The sequence below is a fragment of the Ceratotherium simum genome, chromosome 20 (assembly GCF_057802395.1).
Source record: "Ceratotherium simum simum isolate JZ-2026a chromosome 20, ASM5780239v1, whole genome shotgun sequence".
Taxonomy (NCBI): Eukaryota; Metazoa; Chordata; class Mammalia; order Perissodactyla; family Rhinocerotidae; genus Ceratotherium; species Ceratotherium simum.
In genome coordinates, this window is record NC_141919.1 from 20,155,290 (window position 1) to 20,178,223 (window position 22,934).

Below are 22,934 nucleotides of genomic sequence, written 5' to 3' on the forward strand. Positions count from 1 at the left end.
AAAGCAAAGGTGGGGTGTTTCAGTGTAAGAATAGCCAAACAGTAGAAAGACTATGCTTTAAAACAGAACTTTTGTCAGCTCTGCATTTTTAAGATGAATTAGTCATAGTTAATGATTAGATGGAAAAATTATTAAAATTATTAAAATACCCAAAAGTATGCTGCATCCCAAAACTGAAAAACGAATTGATGCTTTCTCATTTGTGCTTATTCTTGGGCAACTGGCTTGACATATTTAGTTGTTTTTTGTTTAATTATAGACTCACATGGCATTTATTCATCATCCCTACCCTCCCATACATATCTCAATTTTACTACCAACAACACAAAATACAAGGATGTGTTCAGTTTCACTACAGCTCCTCGCGTTTACAAGCGTGGAGCGCTTGCTTTCGGAACGCCCTTCTGATTGGCTGAGCCAATGTCAGTGACATCAACCAACTTACTTTTGATTGGAAGGCTGGTTGCTGGGACTGTAGCGTTTGCAGGAAGTCACTTAACTATTTGCGAGCTGGAAAACCGAACCTGAAGTTCTCTTTTGTCATAAGCAAGGGCGCAACGACTAGGGAGGGTGTGTCCCACAGCTCCGCAGGCTGGAACGTGAGCCGGGAGGCCTGGACCGGCTACCGGACCGAGAGGCACTTCCGAAGATGAGCGGCTGCTCCTTCCCAGCCTCCCGGCTGTTACCCTTTTAAATGTCAGCGTTCGGGGCTGTAGGAGTAGCACGAGGCATCGAAACGGAACAGTCGGATTGGCCGCACGCCTCAGTTCTAGACGCACCTCTCCACCGACAGGCCGTTCTGACTGGCAGGGGGAGAAAGTAAACAGAGTTGAATCACCCTCCCCACTGGCCAATTGGAGGGGGTTTGGATTGTGACGTGATGGGATTCTGCGAAATTGTTACTGAGCAAGAGAATGCCGGAACGGTGCGGACCGGCAAGCGCAGGGGCTCCGAAGCCGTCCGTGGACTGGGGGAAAAGTATCTCTTAGACCTGGCACTGGGTCCGGCCCTTGCCACCTGCGTCGGGGTGATCGGGTGAATGTCCTGGGGCTTTGGCTCGACGGAGAGGCGGCCGAGGGCGTGTACCTCTCTTGCAGTTTCCTCTCCCAGCGCCTCGGGGGCGTTTTCAGTCGAATAAACTTGCGACCGCCACGTGTGGCATCTTTCCAAGGGAGCCGGCTCGGAGCAGCCGGCGCGCCCGTCGGGGGGATCGCGCCCGGCGCGGGGCACGGGCGGCGGCGAGCGGCGGCAGCGCGGCGGAGCCCGGGGCCCTGGATGCTGCGTGCGGAGGCGCTGCCGGTTACGTAAAGATGAGGGGCTGAGGTCGCCTCGGCGCTCCTGCGAGTCGGAAGCGCCCCGCGCCCCCGCCCCCTTGGCCGCCGCGCCGCGCCGCGCCTCGCTGCGCTCGTCGTCCGAGGCCAGGGCAGGGCGAGCCGAACCTCCGCAGCCACCGCCAAGTTTGGCCGCGCCGCCGGGGCTGCCGTCGCCCGCACCATGTCCGCGGCCGCCTATATGGACTTCGTGGCTGCCCAGTGTCTGGTTTCCATTTCGAACCGCGCTGCAGTGCCGGAGCATGGGGGCGCTCCGGACGCCGAGCGGCTGCGACTACCTGAGCGCGAGGTGACCAAGGAGCACGGTGACCCGGGAGACACCTGGAAGGATTACTGCACGCTGGTCACCATCGCCAAGAGCTTGTTGGACCTGAACAAGTACCGGCCCATCCAGACCCCCTCGGTGTGCAGCGACAGTCTGGAGAGTCCGGATGAGGATATGGGATCCGACAGCGACGTGACCACCGAATCTGGGTCGAGTCCTTCCCACAGCCCGGAGGAGAGACAGGATCCTGGCAGCGCGCCCAGCCCGCTCTCCCTCCTCCACCCTGGAGTGGCTGCGAAGGGGAAACACGCCTCCGAAAAGAGGCACAAGTGCCCCTACAGTGGCTGTGGGAAAGTCTATGGAAAATCCTCCCATCTCAAAGCCCATTACAGAGTGCATACAGGTTAGCGGCGTCTCCCTCTCCCACCGAGCTCGGGGGTTAGTTAACCTTTGGCCGGGCAGCGTTCCTGGGCGTTAAGGACACCACACTCGGCCTCAAGGGTGCAAACATTTTGGATAAGATGCTGTTTTACTCTTTATGTAATTGAACCGTGTAGAGACGGCAAGCTAACTCTCTTCTTAATTGTCCTCGGCCTCTAGAAGCCACGGAGAGCATTAAACTGGCGGGCAGAGTGAGTGCTGAGCGCCAGCCCCTGTGCGTGGCTGCGCGGGGAGTGGTGCCGCCCTTCCCCGGGCCGCCCCGCCCCCAGGACCCCCGCACCCGGCGACGGTGGGGCCACCCCACCTGGGCAGACGCAGGCAGGGGGAAGTCAATGGCGTATCTTTTATTTGATTCTCTTGTGGCGTTGCCGCGAAGCGGCACACTTTACATGGAACCTTTTAGGGATGACTAAGGACTCATTTAGCTGTGTGCTTGCTACTTTTCAGGGCTTGCCAAGGTGGTTTTAAATTTGGCCAAGAGTCCCCAGAGAGGTTTAAAATAACACTGCTTCAGGCAGCAGGAGAGTTTGAGCAAGTGATGGTTGGTGGGTTAACTTCACAAGTTAGCTTTTTTAAGAAGAGAGATGTCAGAGCTGATTTTTTTCCTAGTGACTTAGGTCGCACCCTCCACCCCTGAAGAGGGCAGTTAGTGAGGAGGTGTGGTCCCTGTCGGTAATGAACGTTGGCCTCCTAGAAGGGTCTCTCCCAGGGAGAGCAAGAGGTAGGGCTGGCCGAATGAATGTGGCTAGAGAGACATCTGCAGTATAAAATGGGCTTTGGGGACTGACAGAGGCCGTGGTCAGCCAATTCTGTGGGTTCTGTTGAACATACTCGGAAAAAGTTAGAAAGCATTCACATTTGGCTATGCTGTCTCACCATCTTTAGTGAGGTTCTTTTACAACTGCTCTTCTGATAAGGAAGCACAGGGCTTGGTCCTCTCAAGAAATTCCTTTTCCTTCTGTCCTATGACACCACGTTTAAGAGGTTGTTGGAGTTACTTGGAAAAGCATTGTCGTTTTTTGGTGTAATTGTTGTAATTTTAAGATGAGGCCCTGGGCCTGTGGTTTTAAAATGATAATTGGGTGGTTTGGTTTGGTTTTGCTTTTTCAAAGAATGGCCACGTAACTGCATCTCATATTTTATTTCCTTTGGAAAGTGCTTCTAGTGGAGGTGGCTGCTTGGCACAGGAGTAAAGCTGAATTTCCTCGGTGGTTAATGTAAAATCAGGTTCTGTTTGGGGTTGTCATCGAGGCTGCCATAAAATAGCACGTTTTAAAGTTTGTATCTGTAAGGTTGTTGAATTGGGGGATGTGACCTTTAGCGTGACTCCTAGGGGTGAAGTAGGGGTATATTAACGCAGGGTGTTACTCACCCACAGCTGTAGGGCGGGCCCGGCCGCGTCAGCCATGTTCCCGGAGTACAGTTGTTCCCATCGACACCCACTCCACCTTGAGCAAAGGCTCTTTCTCCTTCAGGGAGCTGCCCAGTCGTGCAGCTGGGGAGGCCTGCAGTGCCTCTGTGTCAGCTACCTGAGTCTGTCCAACTCAGAAAAAAGATTCCCAGCTTTCTGGACCGTTCGGCTGAGTGATTTTCTCGGGCATTTATAGAAATGGCTGCTCATGTGTGCGTGCATGCGTGGTGCTCTTCAATTCTCCATGAGGCAAGTCGGCTCAGCTGTTTCAGGAGAACCTTTTACACAGTCAAGAGTGGAAAACGAAGTGAAATGTTAATCTCGTTTTAAATGCTACAGTCTTTTGAAATTAGCGATATGGTGATTTCAGGTGTCTTATTTATGGCTTGGGGCTCTGTAATCCTAGGACATGGTTGAACAAACACCTCAGCCTCCGTAAATACTGCCTCCCGTCTTAGCGTTCTCCTGCTAGAGAAGGTATGTGCAAAGGGTACTACGTAAGGGGCTTGTAGGAGGTTTCATGCATTTGGAAGTTTCAGATACAGCTTTGAGTTAGATTGTCTTTGGGGTGGGGTAAGGAGCTTCCTGATTTTCTTTTTGCTGGTATTAAATCCAGAAGGTGGACCAGGGATAGCAGTTGGAATGTCTGCATTCTGTGAAGATTTTAAGACCTAAAATGCCAGCCACACCTCCCTACTCAATGCGGTCCAGCAAGAATTCCTCCTGCTGCTTGCTCACCTCTTCCTAGATCCTCATACAGCTGCCACTTCCAGAGAACCAGAGGCTGTAGAAGTTGAGTCATTTAAACAAAATCGCCTTTAATTCAGTGCAGCTATATATATAGTGTCCTAAGAGAAAAGACGCTTTTGACGCAGACTAAGCTAGGTTCTAATTTGTCCTGCTGTTTCCCACTTGTGGGAAACACAACTTGCTTGACACCTTGAGCAAGTTACTTGAATTCAGCATTTGCAAACTAGAGCTGCTGCTGAATTTGCTTTGCAGATTTGTTTGGCCAACACAGGGTGTATAAAAGTTTAATTAGTTACCAACATCTAAAAATCAGAAGATTTCGACACAAATCCAGATTTCTGGCTTCTCTGGAAAAATTGAACAATCTGGCAATACTGGGCCTGAATTCCTGCCTGGGAACAATTGGCTTGAACTGATCACTCTGTATATGGGACAGTGTCTCTTATTTTAATCATTTACGTCATCTCTTGGCATTTAAATTTGCAACCTCTTCTTTGTTTGAGCCTCAGTTTCTTAATCCATAAGATAAGGTACTATCATACCTCATAGGTTCTTGTGCAAAGACAAGAATTCTACACACAGCAGGCCCTCAAGAAGTGCTGGGATCTTACAGTTTGTGTGTAACAGACAACATGTCCTCAAAATCAGGAAACACAGGATAAACTCATTTTTGAGCAGTACATTAGTTTACATTTTCCAACACTATGCTCAATTTGTTTTTCTTCAGCCTCTAAATCAGATAATCTCAGGTGTTGTGGCTCTAAAGTTTAAACAGTGGATTCATGGTTAATCTGAAAAAGTACAATAAATACACTCTTTTCCGTTTCTAGACATTTTAGACACTTTGGAGTATATTTATTGTAATGTTTCAGATTAACAGTTAGACCCATTGGAGTACTTTGTCTGAAAACGTATCGAGCATGTTATTTGAAACTGCAACCAACTTTAAGTGTATCCTAAATTTCCTGACTTTGTGGTCACCCTGCACAGAGAGTATAAGTATATTGGGAGGGAGTGGGGGGTATCTTTTGGGGAAGGAGACAACTACATCTAAATTCCAGATCAAAAGGCATCGGAACGAGCTGACATAGAGTCCTGCTAGGTCGACATCCCAGTGATGGAAACCTTAGGCCTTATTTCCATGCCAGCTGCAATTTTACTCTCTTTTTGGAGGGTGTTAAGTCAGCTGTGCTCAAGTGGTGACAATGGGTTGAGTTTGATGACACTAGTTATAGGATTCTGAAAATCGGAAAGCCCTAAATCCCATCCATCACACCCCAGTTCTATAGATAAGAAAATTTAAAAACAATAGTTTTTTTTTAATAGGGCAGGAGGAATGTCATGTAAAACAAGGAGAGACAAGAGCCATAGAACCCCAAGAGTGGCTTCTTCTGTTTCTCTTACCCTGTTGGCACATTTCCCTGGGATACTTAGAATATCTGGGGGAAGGGCCCGACAGCCCCACCCCCACAGTGGAAGCTATCCTCTAATACGGGAAACCGATTTTCCAGCCTCTCTAGGAATGTCCATCGCTGGCCAACCCTAACTCAAGAGGGATGTTCCTTAGCTGAGACGAGTTTTAAAATTTTGCTTGTACAGGTACCAGGCCTGCTCTGTGCCTCTTGCACTTTTCTGTCTTGATTACTGCAGAGAGCTTTGGAGGCAACTATTTGGTTCAGGACAGTCTAGGGTCATCAGAGGTGTGAGAAGGACCCACTTCCATTTTCCAGGAGGCATGGGTCGGGGACAGGACAAAGTCTTGCTTTGGCCGCAGGCCCTAGACTAGGGGCCTCAGCTCAGAAGTGGCCTCGGGGCAGCCCGTTAATTAGCCCCTGCTGGTCTTGACCACTTCCTCTTCTCTTCCTGAGAAGAAGGGAGGCCCTGTGCCTTGATCCTGAAGGAGACATTCTCTCTGTCCCATTCTTCTCTCCAGAGGGCTCCCCAGTGTGACGTGGAATGGTGTTTCATAACCTGGCCTGCTTCGTCCAAGATACATTTCCAGCTAAGCCTGAGTGGGGCTTGCACAGATCGTTTTCTAGCTGTTTTTTCCATTTTCTTTCCCCTAAGGAGACTTTAGAGGTTTTTTTCCCGTAGCTGTCCTCCACCCCATGCCATTTTATTAGCACAGATATACTGTAGAGCTGTTTATGTTCTGTGCCCCTTTAGGAGGCCGCATGCCATTGTGATAGCTAAGACTTCTTTCACGCCAAAGATCCAACTTTTGCCCCCTTGAGGGCGATACCACCCCACTCCACCCCCAGAGAGACTGTCTAGACACAGTCTCATGTATCTTGTCAGGAAAAAATAACAATCTACAGTCAGGAAGAGAGCAAAGGGCTGCAAATGGCCTCTAGCTGTAGAGGAAGATAGGTTTCTAAGAGTTGCCGTGATGTTCCATAGGGTTTGCTTCTGGTTTCTTACAAGAGGCTAAAACTCCCTTGATTCCAAGGAAAGATGGCCCAGACAGCTGGTTGCAACCCAGCCGGCTGCTGAAATCCCACCCTGGGGATTGAGGCCTGTCGGGGGACCCAACAGCTCTCTATTCCTAGTTCCAGAGGTAGGAAGGACCAGTTGCTGTTCTTTCTCCCTTCCCCCTCGTCCTTCGTCATCCTCTTATCTAGCTGCCCCAGCAAAGACAAAGTGGGGTTGCCTTAGAAAAGCTTCTACTGCTGGCAGGATGACTGTTTCACCACAGAAAATACAAGTGGAGTAGAATTACAGAGTGAAAACACTGTTTCCCTTGATTTTCCTCTCAGATCGTCTGTGAATGGTGAGAAGAGAGAGGGGAGGGGTGCACGTGGGGCCCAGGTAGGAGAGGGAGGTACAGGAGTAAACACAGGGCCGTTTTGATAGTAACATCCCATTACCCTCAGACTCAAAGATGTAGCCTGAGGGAAATGAATTCTTGGACTTCTGAACACAAGGGTCAGATTTACATTCCTGTCTCAATTATTGAAGCTTATCCCAAGACCTAGTCATTCTGCAACATTTGTGGGAAATTCCCAGATTGAACTTCCCAGAGAGAAACATCATATGACAGATTGGGAAAGTGGCTGACTGACAACGGGCTTCCTTAATAAGTTCATTGAGAAGAAAAGTGGGCGGATGATTTCCCGATATTCACCCTTCCAGGAGCCCCTGAAACAACCTGACATGCCCTGGTTAGAGTTGGCTTTCTGGCCCACGAATTTGATTTCTGAATGCCTTGTAATTATTAGCATTCTTGATTTAAAAAGAAAAAAAAAAACAGCCTTATCATTTTCGTTAGTCTTGACTTCCAAATTTTCCAGGCTTTTTTTCCCCCTCCTCTTAGCTGTTCCCAGACTTGGAGAAAAAACTTGCAGCATTCCAGGCCTCTGCTGCTGGAAACCTCCCCCACATCCGACCCTCCCACCTTTTCCTAATGTTTCTCCAGCAAGACCTGTGCCCACTGAAGAGAGTAAATTAGTGCCTAGTAATTGGTACAAAGGCACTTTCTGTTTCTATGCAACACACGCAAAAAGGAGGGGCCAAAGGAAGGAAAAAAAAAAACCCCAGATGGTTAAAAAGGGAAAGAAATGGGATCCTCTGCAGTGGTCTTTGAGCAATCCTGTCTCTGGCTCCGCCCCACTTTTTGTTGGGAAGTTAGTCACAGGCCTAGGCCTAACTCAGAGCACTTGTTGCAGCAGTTGTTACTCTCCAAAGAATAGAACTGGAGGTTGGAAGTGACCTTGAGAGGTCATCACATCCATCATTTTGTCTGTAAAAAATTCATATGCCCACCCTCTCGGATAGACGGGGATTGTTTGGTTTAAGCATTGGGAGGGCCTTGGAGGATTTGGAAGGGCGCCACCAGCGTTCAAAAGCTGGCTCCCTGCCTTGACAAGCAAGTGACAGGACATCTTGTGGAGTCTCTCAGAGCCTCCGTCCTCAGCAGTGCAGTGAAGGCACCCGGTCCTCTGAAGATGAAGCGTGGAGATCTTCCTTCATTGTGAATTCTTTGCAATTCTTTGGTTTGAATTCTTTCCCCCATGGTCTCCTGAGGATCTCAATCTGTGGTTGACATTTTTTTTACCTTGATTTAAAGAGCTGCTTCAAATTAACCAACTGAAAGGGCAGAGGTGCAGTCAGCCCCAGGGACCTCTGCCCTTTCTGGATGGGAGCAGTGCTGTGCAGCAGCCCGGGGCCGAGCCTGTGAGATTTCCTACTCCTCCCGTCCTGGAGCCCTCCTGAAACTTTAATACCTTTTTGGTGCATTAAGGCCAAGAGTAAACATTTGTCTTATCCCGGCCTCAAGCCGTCCCCTTAGCAAATAATAGGACTAACGTTATTATTCACGGAGAACGCCTTCGCCACTAAGGAAGGGAGTTGCATCCATTTTCTATGTGTGGGATCTTCCGAGGCGTTCATTTCCATTTGTGCTTAAAGCCCGTGTGGATGATGGTGTACCCACAGGCTTCCCTTTTAGGGAATTGAACATCTGGATCTGAAACCTAAAGGTTCTAGAGCTGCAAGACCCACGTAGCCCACCATCTAAGCTGAAGGACCACTGGGCCTTGGACATTTTTTTTAAAAAACAAAACTGAGAATGATCACAAATTTGAACAGGAGAATGGAATTCACCCCTGATGGAGCCTTTTTAAAAAGTGAGGACATTATTTAAATAGATTAAAATAAAGAAATGGGAGCTTAAGCCATACAAAATTAATGGCAAGGATTTGAAATGCAGGCAGCAGTATTTTGTGTTAAACAAGATTTGAACATTTGTCCAAGGCGAGTCCCGGTCGTTTTGGAAGTGAGTGCCTCTCGGAGGACCTGACTTGAACCAAAGTGGGAAGCGGTGGGGCAGGCAATGGACAAAAGCACAGAAATCCTGCCTGAGAATTATGGACATTTCAGAACTGGAAGAAATCTTAGAGACCCTCTTTGTTCGAAGAGATAGAGGAGGAAAAAAATGTTTCACCATCTCTCGGTCCAGGGAACCAACTTGGATAAGACAGAGTCTGTCAGAAAAGTGTAAAGCCTGCAATGAAGAGACCAGCCCACTCTCAGCAACTTGAATGTGGGGGGGCCTCCAGGAGAGGCCTTTACCATCAGTAGGGAGGCAGTCCATAGTGGAGTGGTTAGAGCACCACCTTTTGGGTTCTTCAGACTTGTGTTTGAATCCTGCCCCCGCCATTCTCTAATTATGAGAACTCTCTGAGCCTCAGTTTTCCCATCTGTAAAATGGAGCTCAGTAATTATATACTCATGGAGTAGTTATGAGACTTAATTCACATGAGGTATTTAAAGCATTGAGGACAGTGTTCCCATATACTGAGTATTATAATTAAAAATAAATAATTTACATATGTTGCTCAGAAGCCCTTGAGGTTGCTAGAAGTTTTGTTTACAATTTCAGATTAATCCAGCAGCAGCTCCTTCATTTAAATAATATTTGTTTATTGAGTGACTGTTACATGCAAAGAGCTGTGCAAGATGTTGATAGCAAGCACTGTGAATGTTGTGAATAATAGTAATAACAATAGTAAATTATTAATGTTAGTGGTAATAATGTTAATAATAGTAATAATAATGGTAACATTCAGCATTTGTTATATGTCAAGTTCCAAGCCAAATGGTTTACATACATTGTCACACATAAACTCACAGAAGTTCTATAAGATAGGACAGTACTGTGATTCTTATTTTATAAGAAGAATTAGACTTGGAGTTGGTTAACTTAGTCCAAGGTTACTCTGGAATTTTCCCAGTATGTTTCCAGGTGCTTGGAGTTGCGCATGAATGGTTGTTGACTCCGGCCCGTTGGGTTTCTGCCAATGGGGAAGAGACCCTGTGTTTGCATGGCTCTCTTGGATTTGGCCCCAAAGCCACCAGTCTTTAGCTCTCTACTCTTGTGTTCTAACTCTGGCGTATGGTGGTTTTTATGAAGCTTGGTTGGGAATATCTGCAGACATCTCTGACTCTGACCAAACCTATCCTGTATTTTCCAGTAGTTATCCAGAACCTGCTTCCTTCCAATTGAAAAAGACCACAGTTCTGGGTCCACATCCGTGTTAGTCAGGACTCTTGGTTGTGAGCATCAGAATCCAAACTCGGACTGGCTTAATAAAAAATAGAACTTGATTGGTTCAGATTACCAGCACATCTGGGGTGGCTCTAGTTTCAGGTGTCTCTGGATATGAGTACTCGGTGTCTGCCTCTCTCCCAGCTCAGCTTTGCTTGTCCTTTGCTTTGGCTTCATTCATGGGCAGCTGTCTCTGAATGGTGGTAAGATGGCTGCCAGCAGTCCCAGACTCCCATCCTGCCAAGTCAGCAAGCCCTGTGGAAAGGCGGTTCCCCATTCGCATTGATTCCAGTGAAAATGTCAGGCCTCAAGCTTCATGACTGAGTTAGAATTGTGTGCCTGTCCTTGCACTCACTGAGGCATGGCTGAGTCACATCCAACTTCTGAGTCTGGGGTGGTGGGGTCACCCCTCTGAAATTACATAGACTCAGAGTGGGGAAGGGGTGGTTTCCAAAAGGAAATTCATGGTGTTTCATTTATTACCTAAAAGAGTGAATGGATGCCACACAGGCAAAACCAACTGCTATCACTCTCTCTGCCCATTTAGAACTATAAACAGGATGTTCCAAAGAGCAGAGTTTGACAAAATGAGCAACAAATCAATATGGCAACATTTTTTCCTCCATATTTTTCTCCTCATGAAGAGAAAGAGCTCTGAACTGCCTCTGGAGTTCAGCCTAAAAGATAGGCCACAAGTGCATGGACTAAATGGTCTTTGTAGAACATAGATTATTTCAACCTATTTTTCTTGTGCTTAAGCACATACCCATAGGCCCTTCTCACTGGATGTTCTAGAAGCCAGGACCAAAAGCCTCACGTGGAACAAGGATAACAGCAGCAATGTGATCAGCAGCACCATTCACTTGGTCTTAATCCCAATTGTCCGTCCATTTAGATGCCCAGAGAAATGAGTTGTGTTTACATAGATGTTTGTCACCCCATGTGCTAATAGATCAAGCCCTCACTTTACAAAGATGAACTTCTCATATGGCAGTTCCCATTGGGTTTCAGAAGTCTATTCAGTGTGCATAATGCCCAATAAAAACACCATAATACATCATTAGAGGCAAAAATTAGATCTTAAAAATAACTTGCAAAAACGCATTAAAATGACTTAAATCGCTATGCTGCCATAATTCTACAGTAGTTTTGTACCATTGCCATTTTAATGAAAATAAGCAGAATGACAACCAAACAGCTGGCTTTCCCTCTTTCGTGATGTAAATCATCCTCATGGCCAGCCACGAAGTGCTTGTCTGGTGAGCATTATCCCACTGAAGCGAGGTTCCCAGAAAGAAACATGGGCTGTGCTCTTCCAACCTGAGTCATTTGTTCTCAATGTCCTGCCTGCTCCCAAATATCGAAACTCTGCCCAGAAATGCCTGGGGGAGTCAGGCAGGGGGGTGTTTGGTGAAGGTTGGACAGCTCAGCCCTGCCATTCCTCGTGGTCTTTGGTGACAAACACCAGGCCATATGAATTAGTGGCTCACTCTGTTAAAGCTTGAAAAACTATTTGATGGTGGCCCACGTGGCATGTGTGAGTAGGATCTATGGCCATCACAGCCTTACTCTGTGCCAGCAGTGTACAGAGGTTGAGCCCAGAGAGAAAAAGCTGGAAACACGTGCTGGAGTAGCATCGCTAGTCACTCTGAATCATTATGAGTACCACAACCTGGCTACAGAGTAGCCGCTTACTAAAGCAGACAACAGTCTCGACTCCTGTGTTTTCCTCTTTTGCCCATTATCTTTCCTGAGCCAAAGGCTTTAGGTCTCTGGATAGCAGTTGCCCCCAGCCTGGAAGCTGTGGGTGCTCCATAGAATTTCACTTACGTGCACAAATGGAGAGGTTATCCTTGCGTTCGCTAAGGATGCCAAAAGTCTCAGTAGCCCTTGTAAAGCAACTGTGTGCATTGGGTAAGAATTTCCTGGCGGTCACAAACCTGGGGTGTGCAAAGAGGTAACTGTCCATAACCAGAACTAACTGAGTTCTCGAGCCCCCCACTCCACCCATTTCTGCTGTGGGTGGAAAAACTTTATCTTGGCAATTCAGGGTCTCTCAGTCTCTTCTGTATTCAGTTGTGTTTTCCTTTGGGTAAATGTTTGCAAAATCAGAGCTCTCCCTTTGCCTTTCTTTCTCCTGAGAGTGATCTATTATTTGGTGGGCAAGAGGCTCACCTCTTCTTTTGGCATCATGGGAGGGCTGTCCACATAGCATGCCATCCTCTGACCTTGGTGGTCCCTGCTGCCTGGGTCTTGGTCCTCACGCGCTGGCAGCCTCTGCTGTAGGGGGCCTCTGCACAGTGGATCCAGGAGGTAGATCCTTGCACTCTGTGACTCAGTCCTCCTGTGGCATTCTCCCAACTGCATGGTCTTGGGCTCAGGAACACACAGTCTCTGTCCCCACCTTACATTTGGAAAGGTGGAAAAGTGTGAAGCATGCGCTGAGACCCTTCTCCCAGCCGCGCCTACCCAGATCCTCAGGGTCCCTGGCGTGTGTGGGGACTTCCCTAGAGGGGCTCATACAGACCCTAGGCATGCAGGGGGGCGGGGGGGGAGCCAGGCGACAGTGGCCACTTCTCTGGGACTGCCTGTTTCTAAAAGGAGAGTACACATCTTAGAGACCTCCACATCTCTTCTGTACACACAGCCCCTCCAGTCTCTCTCTACACCTCAGGTCTTGGTAGGAAGCTCTAGCAAATCAAGAGAGTTTAAGGACTTTGAGATCTGCTTTACATTTTTCAACTCTATTTTGAAACTTAAAGCTGAGCAGCAACTTATTTGTTTTAAACGCACTCTGCGCTCCCCGACGCAACGCATATGGAAAGAAGGGCCTGGGAGTAAGAATTAGAAAAACCCACTATAAAAGGCTCTCTCTACCTCGAGTTAGGGCCTTTGCTCTTTCACATCTAATCTTGTTTTCTGCCCAACACTGACGGAGGAATTTGAAAAACGGTTCCAATCAAAGGGTGTCCTTGGGCAAGTCATCTCTGAGTCGGCTTCATGTGACACAGGACAGGTTTGAATTAGATGGTTTTAAAAAATCACCCAAAATGCAAAGATTCGAAGAATCTTAGTTCTCAGGATAGTTTTGCCATCAAACATTTATATCCTGTTCAATGTTTAGTGCCTAGTAGGTTGTTTATTTACTATTTCTTTTTCCCAGAAATAACTGGACAGAAGCAGCATAGTCTGGGATGGCAGGAAGGACGCAGGCGTGGGAATGGGCTACTCTGGGCCTGGGCCTAGCTGTGGGATGTGGGGAGGTCACTTCACCTCTCTGTCGTTTCAGAGTTGCTGAGGTGCAGGTCATCTAACTGAGACATCAAGGCATATCTCTTGCTGGGTTGAGAACCTAAGGAGTCAAGAATCTGTTATCTGCCGTCTTTGCTGCTGAGGTCCTGGCACATGCGCCGTCTCACAGATCAGTGGAGGTTGGGTATGTGCAAGCAATATTCAGACAGCCTTGCCTCCTAGACACCAGCTTCCAGTGAGGAAGTGCTGCGTGACAAATGTTACAGACACACCCACTTCCCGGTTCAGAACCTAAAATGTGGGACAAGCTGCTTTCCACAGATAAACACAGGGACCAGGAAGTAAGATCTCACATCCAAACTCTATAGTGACTTTGTTAGATCAACAAATAAAATATAAAAGGAAACTGAATCACAAGAAGGATTCAGAGAGAGAGGCCAGGAGCAAATGGTAATGTGATGGCATTTAGGCAAGATTCTCTTCCAAAGCCTATCGAGAGCATTTTTCTTCTTTCAGAGCATCTACACATGTAGCAATATTTCTGGCAAACGAGGCTTTTGATTTTTTGATTTTTGAGTCCAACATTAATCAGAATGATTTATGCAGGGAAATGTAGAATTGTCTGTACCCAGAGATGGCCTGCACACCACTTCTGTCAACGGCCTGAGTGGTTCTGCACTTGAGGAGAATGGAAATAAAAAACAATAAAGCAGTGGCTCACGTTTTGTGCCTGCAAGTCAATGTTGCTTTCCCGTGGGGAATGAGGACCCACAATAATGGACAATGGGGTGCCAGAGGCCTGGGGTCGGGGCAGGTCTGGATGGACATGTGCCCTACCAGCCTTGTCCGTGAGGAACACTACATTGGACTTTGCATTGCATGTCTGCACACTCTCTCTCTCCCTGCTTCCTAACGACACTGCCGTGGGGCAGCCCTGCCATTACTGTCTGTATAACTCCACATCTGAAGGGAGATTCTGTCCGTTCTTCTAGGGGCATTCTCCTTTCACATATGGAAAAAGTAGGAGAGGAGAAGGTGGAGGAGAAGTGAGAAAACAGATGTAGTTTGTTCCAAAAGTTCCTCACTTTCTAGCAATTTGAGAAAGAAACAGAATGATTCTTCTTTTTTCTTTGGTCTTGGACACTGGAGTGTTCCAGTAATTTCTCAACAGAAAGTAAATCCTCCTCCCCATCCCCCAGTGGACTATATTCTTGATCAACCCATTTGTGGAAAAATTTAAACTCAAATGCGTCATTGTTTCCTTTGTTTACAGTAAGATTTTTTTCAAATGTGAAAATAACTGTTACGACTTTTTTCATTATAAAAGAAATGTGTACTTACTGTTTAAAAAAAATCAGGAAATATAGGGGGAAATTACAGAAAAAATTAGAAGTTACTCTTTATCCCCTCACCTGTAGGTAACTACTGTTCGTATTTTGTATATATTCTTCCAGGATGTTCACACACATACACGGCAGATCATACACTGCTCTTTCCACTTAACGGCGTATTGCTAACATCTTTCCATTTCATTATGTAACAATCTAGTACCTTTTTAACAGGTGCATATTATTCCACCATATTAGATACACTATAACTCTTAAACCAGTTCTTTATTGTTAGACATTTAAGTTGTTACCAAGTTTTAGCTCTTGTAAACAATGCTGGTATCCCTGTATATTCTGTGTTCCTATCTAATTATTACCAAAAATAATTCCTAGAAGAGCGTATTGCCAAATGGTCTTGGATCGGTTATACATCCCACTCATGCAGTAGAGGGCCTGTCCCCTCATGCCTCCACCAATGATAGGTGTGAACATATTTTTTAATGTTTTCCCCAGCCTGATATATATTTTGTTGATGTCTTAATTGTCATGTTTTCATTACTTGTGAGATTGAATATATTTTCACATATTTATTTATTAGCCATTAGTATTTCTTACTTTGTAAGTTGCTTATTTGCATCATTGCAAATTGGGCTATTCATTTTGATTTACAAGTGTCCTTTTTGTATTACAGATTTTAACCTTTTGTCATATGCTGCAATTTCCTTTATTAGTTCACTGTTTTAGTTCTTATATATATTCTTGCCATGCAGAAGTTTAACATTTTTATGTATTTCAAAACTATCCTTCAAATAGGATTCTGCGTTTGGTTTCATGTTTATAAATTCTCTTCCCATTCCAGGATTCTAAAAATATTCACCTATATTTTCTTTTACCTTTATGGTTTTATCTTTTTTACATTTACATGTAAAAAAAATATAACCCATTGGGAATTTATTTAGGTGAAAAGTATAAGGTAGGGATCTAGATTTAATTTTTTCTTTAATTTTTTTTTTAATTTTTACCAGATGTCTGTGCCATTTATTGAATCAAACATCCTTTTCTTTACTAATTTGAAATACCCCATCCCTATAGAGTCTTGGATTTATTTTCAGACTTGACTCTGTTCCACTGATTTGCCTTTTCCTGTGCTGGTGTCACACTATCTTAATTATTGCAGCTTTAATCATACATTTTAATAACTGGTGTTGCAAGTGCTCACTTATTATTGTTCTATTGCAAAATTTTCTTGGCAAGTTGAGCATTTATTCTTCCAAATGAACTTTACAATAATTTTGTCAAGTTCAAGAAAAAAGAATTTCTATGGCGTGTGTTAATTTCATAGGGAATTTGTACAGAATTAACATATTCACACCACTGAGTCTTACCATCTAAGAACATGGGAAACGTTCCATTTATTCATTTTCTTTTCTCTCAGGGTTTTATGATTGTCTTCACGGAGGTCCTGAACTTCTATTGTTAGGCTTATCCTGACTGGCTGTGGTTGGCATATAAGAAAACCATTGCTCTTTTGTATACTTAGACCTGTGAATGCATTTTTGATTTATATTAGTTTTTCAGTTATTTATCTTAGACTTTCCAAATAGAAAGTTGTATCAACTGCAAATAATTCTTATCTCAGCTCCTCCTTCCCGTGATGTACGTCTTATTTTGTCATGTAATTGCGCTGACTGGCATTTCTTGAACAATATTAAGTAGCTGCAGTGATGAGGGTGGGCTTCTGTTCATGCCTTGAGCTTCACTTTAGTGGGAATGCTACCTTTATTTTACTATTGACTTTGCTGGGGAAAAGTTTCAGATCTATATTTTTTATCCTGTTAAGGAACTATTCTTCTATTTTCCTAAAAGCTTTTATGAAATTTGGATGTTGAATTTGATCAAATACTATTTTGCATTTGTCAAGGCAAGATGTGTGTAGGGGGCTGGGGGTGCAAGGGTGGAGGCGGGCATATTAGCCTGTTAAAATGAGGAATAATATCAATATAATTTTCTAATATCAAATTATCTCTTTATCTCTGGAATAGTTGCTTTTTTGCAATCAAAAAACAATATTTTTCCTCAAGAAGCAGCCTTGATTTTGTACATCTGCGAGAAACTGTGATTCTTAATTGGCATTTTTAGAGTTCATTTCTGAAAAGGAGGCCTAATTCCCTTAGATTTGTTTTACTAGATTGGGTTACTTTTGCTAGAAGCAATGGAAGCTTCAGAGTTTGTATTTTTAACCTTCTTGCCTCGATTAAGGTTAGGCCCTTTGGTGGGATTGTGGACGGGAAGGTGAAAAGAACCAGGTGGGAAAGGGGGAGTATTGAGAGCGTGGGCCTCCCTCACCCCAGGCCAGGACCTCAGTGGCAGCCTGTCTGAACTCAGGGGAGCCTAGACAGGCTTGGGTCTATCCAGTTAGCAAGCCCCATGCCTGCCCCGCACATGTCCTCTTCCTCCCTCGGCATGAACTCACCACCATTCATTTCAAGACTTTACCGAGAATAGGCTTCCCTTGGCATCGTCAACTAATCACCAGCTGGAGTGGAGCTTCCTTCTCAAAAGTGATGAGCTGTCTTTTGTGCTAAGTAAGCAGGCACACAGCCTGCAGGCGCCACTCCACTTCCCTTGAACCCACTGGAGGCCCAGGAGACTTCTGGAGGCCTGACCTGTCTCTGCAGAGAAAGCCTGTACACATTTGGTGCCGTGTTCAGTAGCCGTTTTGGTCAAGTTTATTTTATTCTCTGAGCTGAGTCTGTCAGCAAGAGGTGCTTAGCTTGTTGCTGAAAGGGGAGGGGAGTGGTTTATAAATAATGAGAGCGCAGGGAAACTTGTGCTGTTAACATCTTTGCTCTAGTTAAGCGGAGTTTATTGTGTCACTGCCTCTGGGTGTGTTTTCCTGTGAAGGCCAGAAATAAAGCACTAGTACATGTCTCCAGGAGGATGGTAACTCTCTCATTAATACTAAAGACAAGTTTAAATATTCTTTAATTGATAGTTGCTTTGCCACATGATTTGTTCAGTCTGCAGAAGGTTAACCATTCTTTTTGGGCCCTGGGCTGAAAGAAAGCACCTGACTGATTTGCCCCTGACTGCAGGATGAAGGGCAAGCCACAGCCTCTCTAAAGCCTCTCTTTCCCTCTGTGTGTCATCTCTGGTCCCACTCAGCCTTAAATTCTTTCCTTCTCTACATATGATTTCCCCATTCCAGACTTTCTTAGGTGCAAAGTATGTATCATTTTCTAGAGGATACTATGTGTCTATCATTAACCAATATGCTGAAATGTATCCTGTAGTAGGTTGTATGTGAACTCTCCGCTGGGTTAAAGATGTGGATGATTTCAAAGGGCTGCACATTGTAAGTTCCCAAGAAGAATCCAGGTCCCCCTGCACACAGGCTGCTTGGCTGGCACAGTGCTTTATAAAGTGTGGAATTTGAATGCCTTTCAGTGGGAGAGTACTCTGCAGCTGGCCGTGAATTCCACCTCAGCCCGTGATCTAATACACCTGGCATTTCACCCATTTTTATTACATGTCTGGGTCCTGAACACATTTGGATTTACAAACTCTGGTGTACACCAAGTAGAAGTTCACATCTTCAGATTGAGATCAGGGGTTGGCCGACTTTCCATAAAGGACCAGATAGTAAATATTTTAGGCTCTGTGGGCCACACGATCTCTGCTGTAACTACTCGACACTGCTGTAGTGAAGAAGCAGCCATCGATGACACATCAACGAGTGAGCATGGCTGTGTTCCAGTACAACTTTGTATGTGCACATGAAAATCTGAATTTCATATAGCTTTCTCCTGTCACAAAATATTGTTCTTCTTTTGTTTTTTTCTAACCATTTGGTAAAAACCAAATATGAGAATGGTGGTTATAGCATTCTTAGCTCATGCACTTTACAAAAATGGACGGCAGGTCAGATTTGGCCTGTGGGCTGTAGTTGGCTAACCCCTAATTTCCATCATTGACCAAAAGCTCCTAATGCTTTTCCAAGGGATTCAAGAGGAATGAAAATGATTCTGGAGCTTTTACACTAGTAGTTCACTTCCAAGTAGATCTTTTTTTAAATGCTTGGAAACTGTAAGCTTGAATTATACAAGTTATGTGAGTCTAACAAAGGCTGCTTTGGCTCTGATTTGCTCTGGGCTCCGTGGGTGGCCCTCTCTTCTCTCTGAAGCACTCGGGGATAAGGATGCTAGGTCGGTGACAGCATCCAGATTAGAAACAATGAGAACAATCACAGGATAACAGCTATGAGGGGCAGTGAAGAAAGTGTAGCCATAAACCAGATTAAAAGTGAATTCAATGGGAATGGACCCTGATTACACTTGAAATATATGTAAATCTAAGCGTAAATACTTAATAGCTCTCCTATACTGATTCAGGCTTCCTGACAGTTTTCCACTATCACTTCCATTAAACCATCTGATTTCTTTCCCAGTCCTAGCATACAGCAGAGTGGTCTTCCGATGCATTTTTCCCACAGTGGACACAGACCCATTCAAATAAATTAACCTCGTCTCATGACTCACTTGAAAGAAACATGTGCCAGTGAGTAAGCTAAACCACATTACCACTCCTCCAAGAAAACCACCTCTGATGAGTTTTTGTCCTAACAAGCACTGAGAAAACGCTGAGCTTTTCCTTTTCGTCATTTCCTCGACACCAGATCATCAAGCAGTGCAGACAGGGCTCCAGTAAGGAGAGAGCAGACAGGGTCTTTTGGTTTTCTTTTTACAGCATATCACTGTATGAATTCTAACGCTTCTTATATGTTTTAACATAACATGTTTAAAAGAACATTCCTTCCATAGACACTTCACTGGGGTTATGGAGGACTTTGCTGCAGTCTAATTCTGGAACAGCCCAGAAATCTTCCCCAGTGATCCAGGAACTTCTGAGCAGGCTTTGGTCATGTGAGCGACCTGGAGGATTAACAGACTCAGAGTACACACACACACACACACACACACACACACACACACGCACACACACGAGTTTAGGCATTTACTAAATGCTTGCACACAAAGGTCAGATATGATGTCCTTGCTCTGGGAAGCTCAATCTTGCTGGGTTGTGACAACCTGCATTTCACCGTTTGCTCGGAGTTCTGCTGAACTGGGTAAAAATGGTGTTCGAGCCAACAGAAGTTGCAAACTTGTAGTTTTCAACTCCATGTCGTTGAGTTTTTCAGAGGGTTCAGTTTGAAGCTCTTTTTTTTTCTTTTCGGCCCTCCTGGAGACTGAGCGTGCTCATGCCTCATTACCCTAGCGCTCATCCACCTTGGGTAGGGCTCGCATTCATTGGTTTGCTATTGCCTTTTGCCGCCGTGCCTTTTCTTCCCAGAGCTCAGGGAGGATTTTTACCTAGACCCACTCATAGCGAATTTGTCTATGCAGATTCCTTTTGCCCACCTTGGGTTTCCCACAAGAACAAGTCAGTTGTACAGGACGTGATGACCACTGCTCTGCTTAGAGAACAGCAGATAAAACCTTAGTCCTGTCTAGATCGTCACAAAGGTGATCGAGGTTTAGTTTTGTTGTTATTGTTATTCCTGCATCCCTGGCACAGGTGAGAAGAAGCTGGGGAAAGAATGGGTGATGTTTGGATGACTCAGACGCACCACACTGGACAGCTCCCAGGCTTTTGAGCCTCTCGCTGGGTTCCAGGAACATGGGGACAGGAGTGAGAAAATGTTCACTCCTCACACCTACCAAAGGAGTGTCTGGAGAGCTCTCTGGAAAGCAGGAGTCTGTGTGTCCTCAGTCTATGAAGCAGCTGCTTTGGGCTGTGCTTGGAAAGTGTGAGGAGTAGGCAGGCGGGCGCTCCAAGCCAGGAGGTGGCAGTCACTCACAAGAGGAGCAAGCAAGACTCATCTTAGCCAGTTCCATCTGCCTTTCTACTTGTGTGTGTCTCCCCTGCCTCCCAAAGTGGACACAGGCCTCCCCTGCCATTCCAGGGGTCAGGGGCCCGATTCAGCCTGATCACATCTGGAGGGTGGGGCTTAGCTGCGTTTTAAGGGGGACACAAAGACAATAGCATAAATCTGAGGAAAGCAATCAGAATGGGGAGGGATGTGGAAATACTGTCAAGTCCTGATGACCCACGAGGGGCAGGACAGCTGAGTGGCCAAGAGCACAGGCCCTGGAGTCAGATAGATGGGGTCAGTTCGTGGCTCTTTCCAGTTGTGTGACTCTGAGCAAGTAATGTGACCCTCCAAGCCTCTGTTTCCTCATCTGTAAGATGGGCCACCTCGTGGGGTGTCCTGTGAGAATTCAATGAGATGATGCATGTGAAGCCCTTAGCTCTGTTATTATTTTAGAATAATGTCAATTCTTCTTTTATGAGAAATAATGAAGAAATTGGGGTTGTTTTGTCTGGAGAAGAGAAGATTAGAGAAAGACATGATAGCTGTCTTCAGATGTGTAAAGGACTGTTATGTGGCAGAGGGAACAAACTTATTTTTAATGTTAAGACAATATGACAAAATATGGCCTTCGCGGGAAGGCCAGTTTCAAGAACAAGCAGGCTTTCTTGTCAGATAGGAGGCTTCCTGTCACCAGACTTGCTCAGACACAGGCTGGGGGGCCCCAGAACTCAGGAGCTCAAGGGAGATGCCTGTTCCAGGTGGGAAGTTGATTGGACTAAATGCCTCAGTTCTCTTCCATCTCTACGATGCCAAGAAATTTAGCAAAGGCTTAAGTTTTTTGATTCCTCTGAGAGAACTCATGAAACCAGCAACTGCAAAGAATAAAACCAGAAAAAATAATTTCCAAGACTCTTGAGGATCCAGTGGGTACAAAATAGCAAAGCTCACTTGCTTAGAGAAGATGATCCTCAGCAGTTTCCTCATTGTGTTAGTCTGCTAGGGCTGCCGTAACAAAGTACCACAGGCTGGGAGACTTAAACAGCAGAAATTTATTTCTCAAAGTTCTGGAAGCCAGAAGTCCAAGATTAAGGTGTCGACAGGGTTGCTTTCTCCTGAGGCTTGTAGGTGGCCGTCTTCTCCCAGCAACCTCAGATGGCTTTCCTCTGTGTGTCTAGGTCCTCATCTTCTCTTCTTATAAGGACACCAGTCATTGGATTGGGGCCCAGCCTAATGACCTCATTTAACCTTAATTACCTCTTTAGAGCCCCTATCTCCAAATAGGGTTGCATTCTGAGGTACTAGGGGTTAGGACTTCAGCATATGATTGCAGGGCACACAGTTCAGCCCATAACACTCATCTACAAAGGATTTATCCTTTGAGTCATAGGGATTGTTGACCATGACCAGCCTTCAGAGTGTTTCTTCTGTGTTCTTTAAACTGGATCCTGTCTTGATTCCCTTCTTTTAGGTGAACGGCCCTTTCCCTGCACGTGGCCAGACTGCCTTAAAAAGTTCTCCCGCTCAGATGAGCTGACCCGCCACTACCGGACCCACACTGGGGAGAAGCAGTTCCGCTGCCCGCTCTGCGAGAAGCGCTTCATGAGGAGTGACCACCTCACTAAGCACGCCCGGCGTCACACCGAGTTCCACCCCAGTATGATCAAGCGGTCAAAAAAGGCTCTGGCCAACCCTTTGTGAGGTGCTACCCACCGAAGCCAGGGAGGGATGGACCCCAGAAAGACAAACTACTCCCAGCAAACAGACAGACACATGGAAACTACGCCCCAGAAGAGGCACGCTGCCAGCACAGGAAGTCACTGTTCTTTGGCCAATATTCTGATTTTCGTCTCCCTGCATTGTTTTTAAAAAGCACATTGTAGCCTAAGATCAGTCAACACTTGGTCCCCTTGCAGAGGCAACTCTGAACTGTCTCTGTTGGCAGGAAGGCAAATGCCTTTTTTTTCTCCTTTATTTTTTTTTGTGGGGGGTGGCGGGTGGGGGGAAGGGTAAGGCCAAGACTGGGGTAGAATTTTCAAGATTCAACACTGGTGTACATATGTCTGACTGGGTGAGTTGACCTGTGGCACCACACAGTGACTCTGGGCCCTTTCTGCTTGCTGTCTCTCAAAATTGTTTTTCTTACCTTTTAATGTAATGACGAGTGTGCTTCCATTTCTTTAGCAAAACCACTCTCTTGAATCACGTTAACTTTTGAGATAAAAAAACGCCATAGTA

General features: G+C 45.7%; 1 protein-coding gene across 1 annotated transcript; it reads left to right on the forward strand.

Annotated features, from left to right (window-relative positions):
• Positions 1 to 538: 538 nt before the first annotated feature.
• On the forward strand, positions 539 to 22,704 carry KLF9 (KLF transcription factor 9). The gene is made up of 2 exons (XM_004440629.3): positions 539 to 1,999; positions 22,168 to 22,704. Exons 1-2 carry the CDS (start codon positions 1,495 to 1,497, stop codon positions 22,395 to 22,397), a joined length of 735 nt encoding a protein of 244 aa, XP_004440686.1. The 5' UTR covers positions 539 to 1,494; the 3' UTR covers positions 22,398 to 22,704.
• Positions 22,705 to 22,934: the final 230 nt, after the last annotated feature.

Bases quoted from the DNA above. Each gene is read 5' to 3' on its own strand.
- KLF9 (XM_004440629.3), top strand. From the start codon at position 1,495: ATGTCCGCGGCCGCCTATATGGACTTCGTGGCTGCCCAGTGTCTGGTT. The intron at 2,000-22,167 runs GTTAGCGGCGTC...CCCTTCTTTTAG, and splicing joins CCATTACAGAGTGCATACAG to GTGAACGGCCCTTTCCCTGC.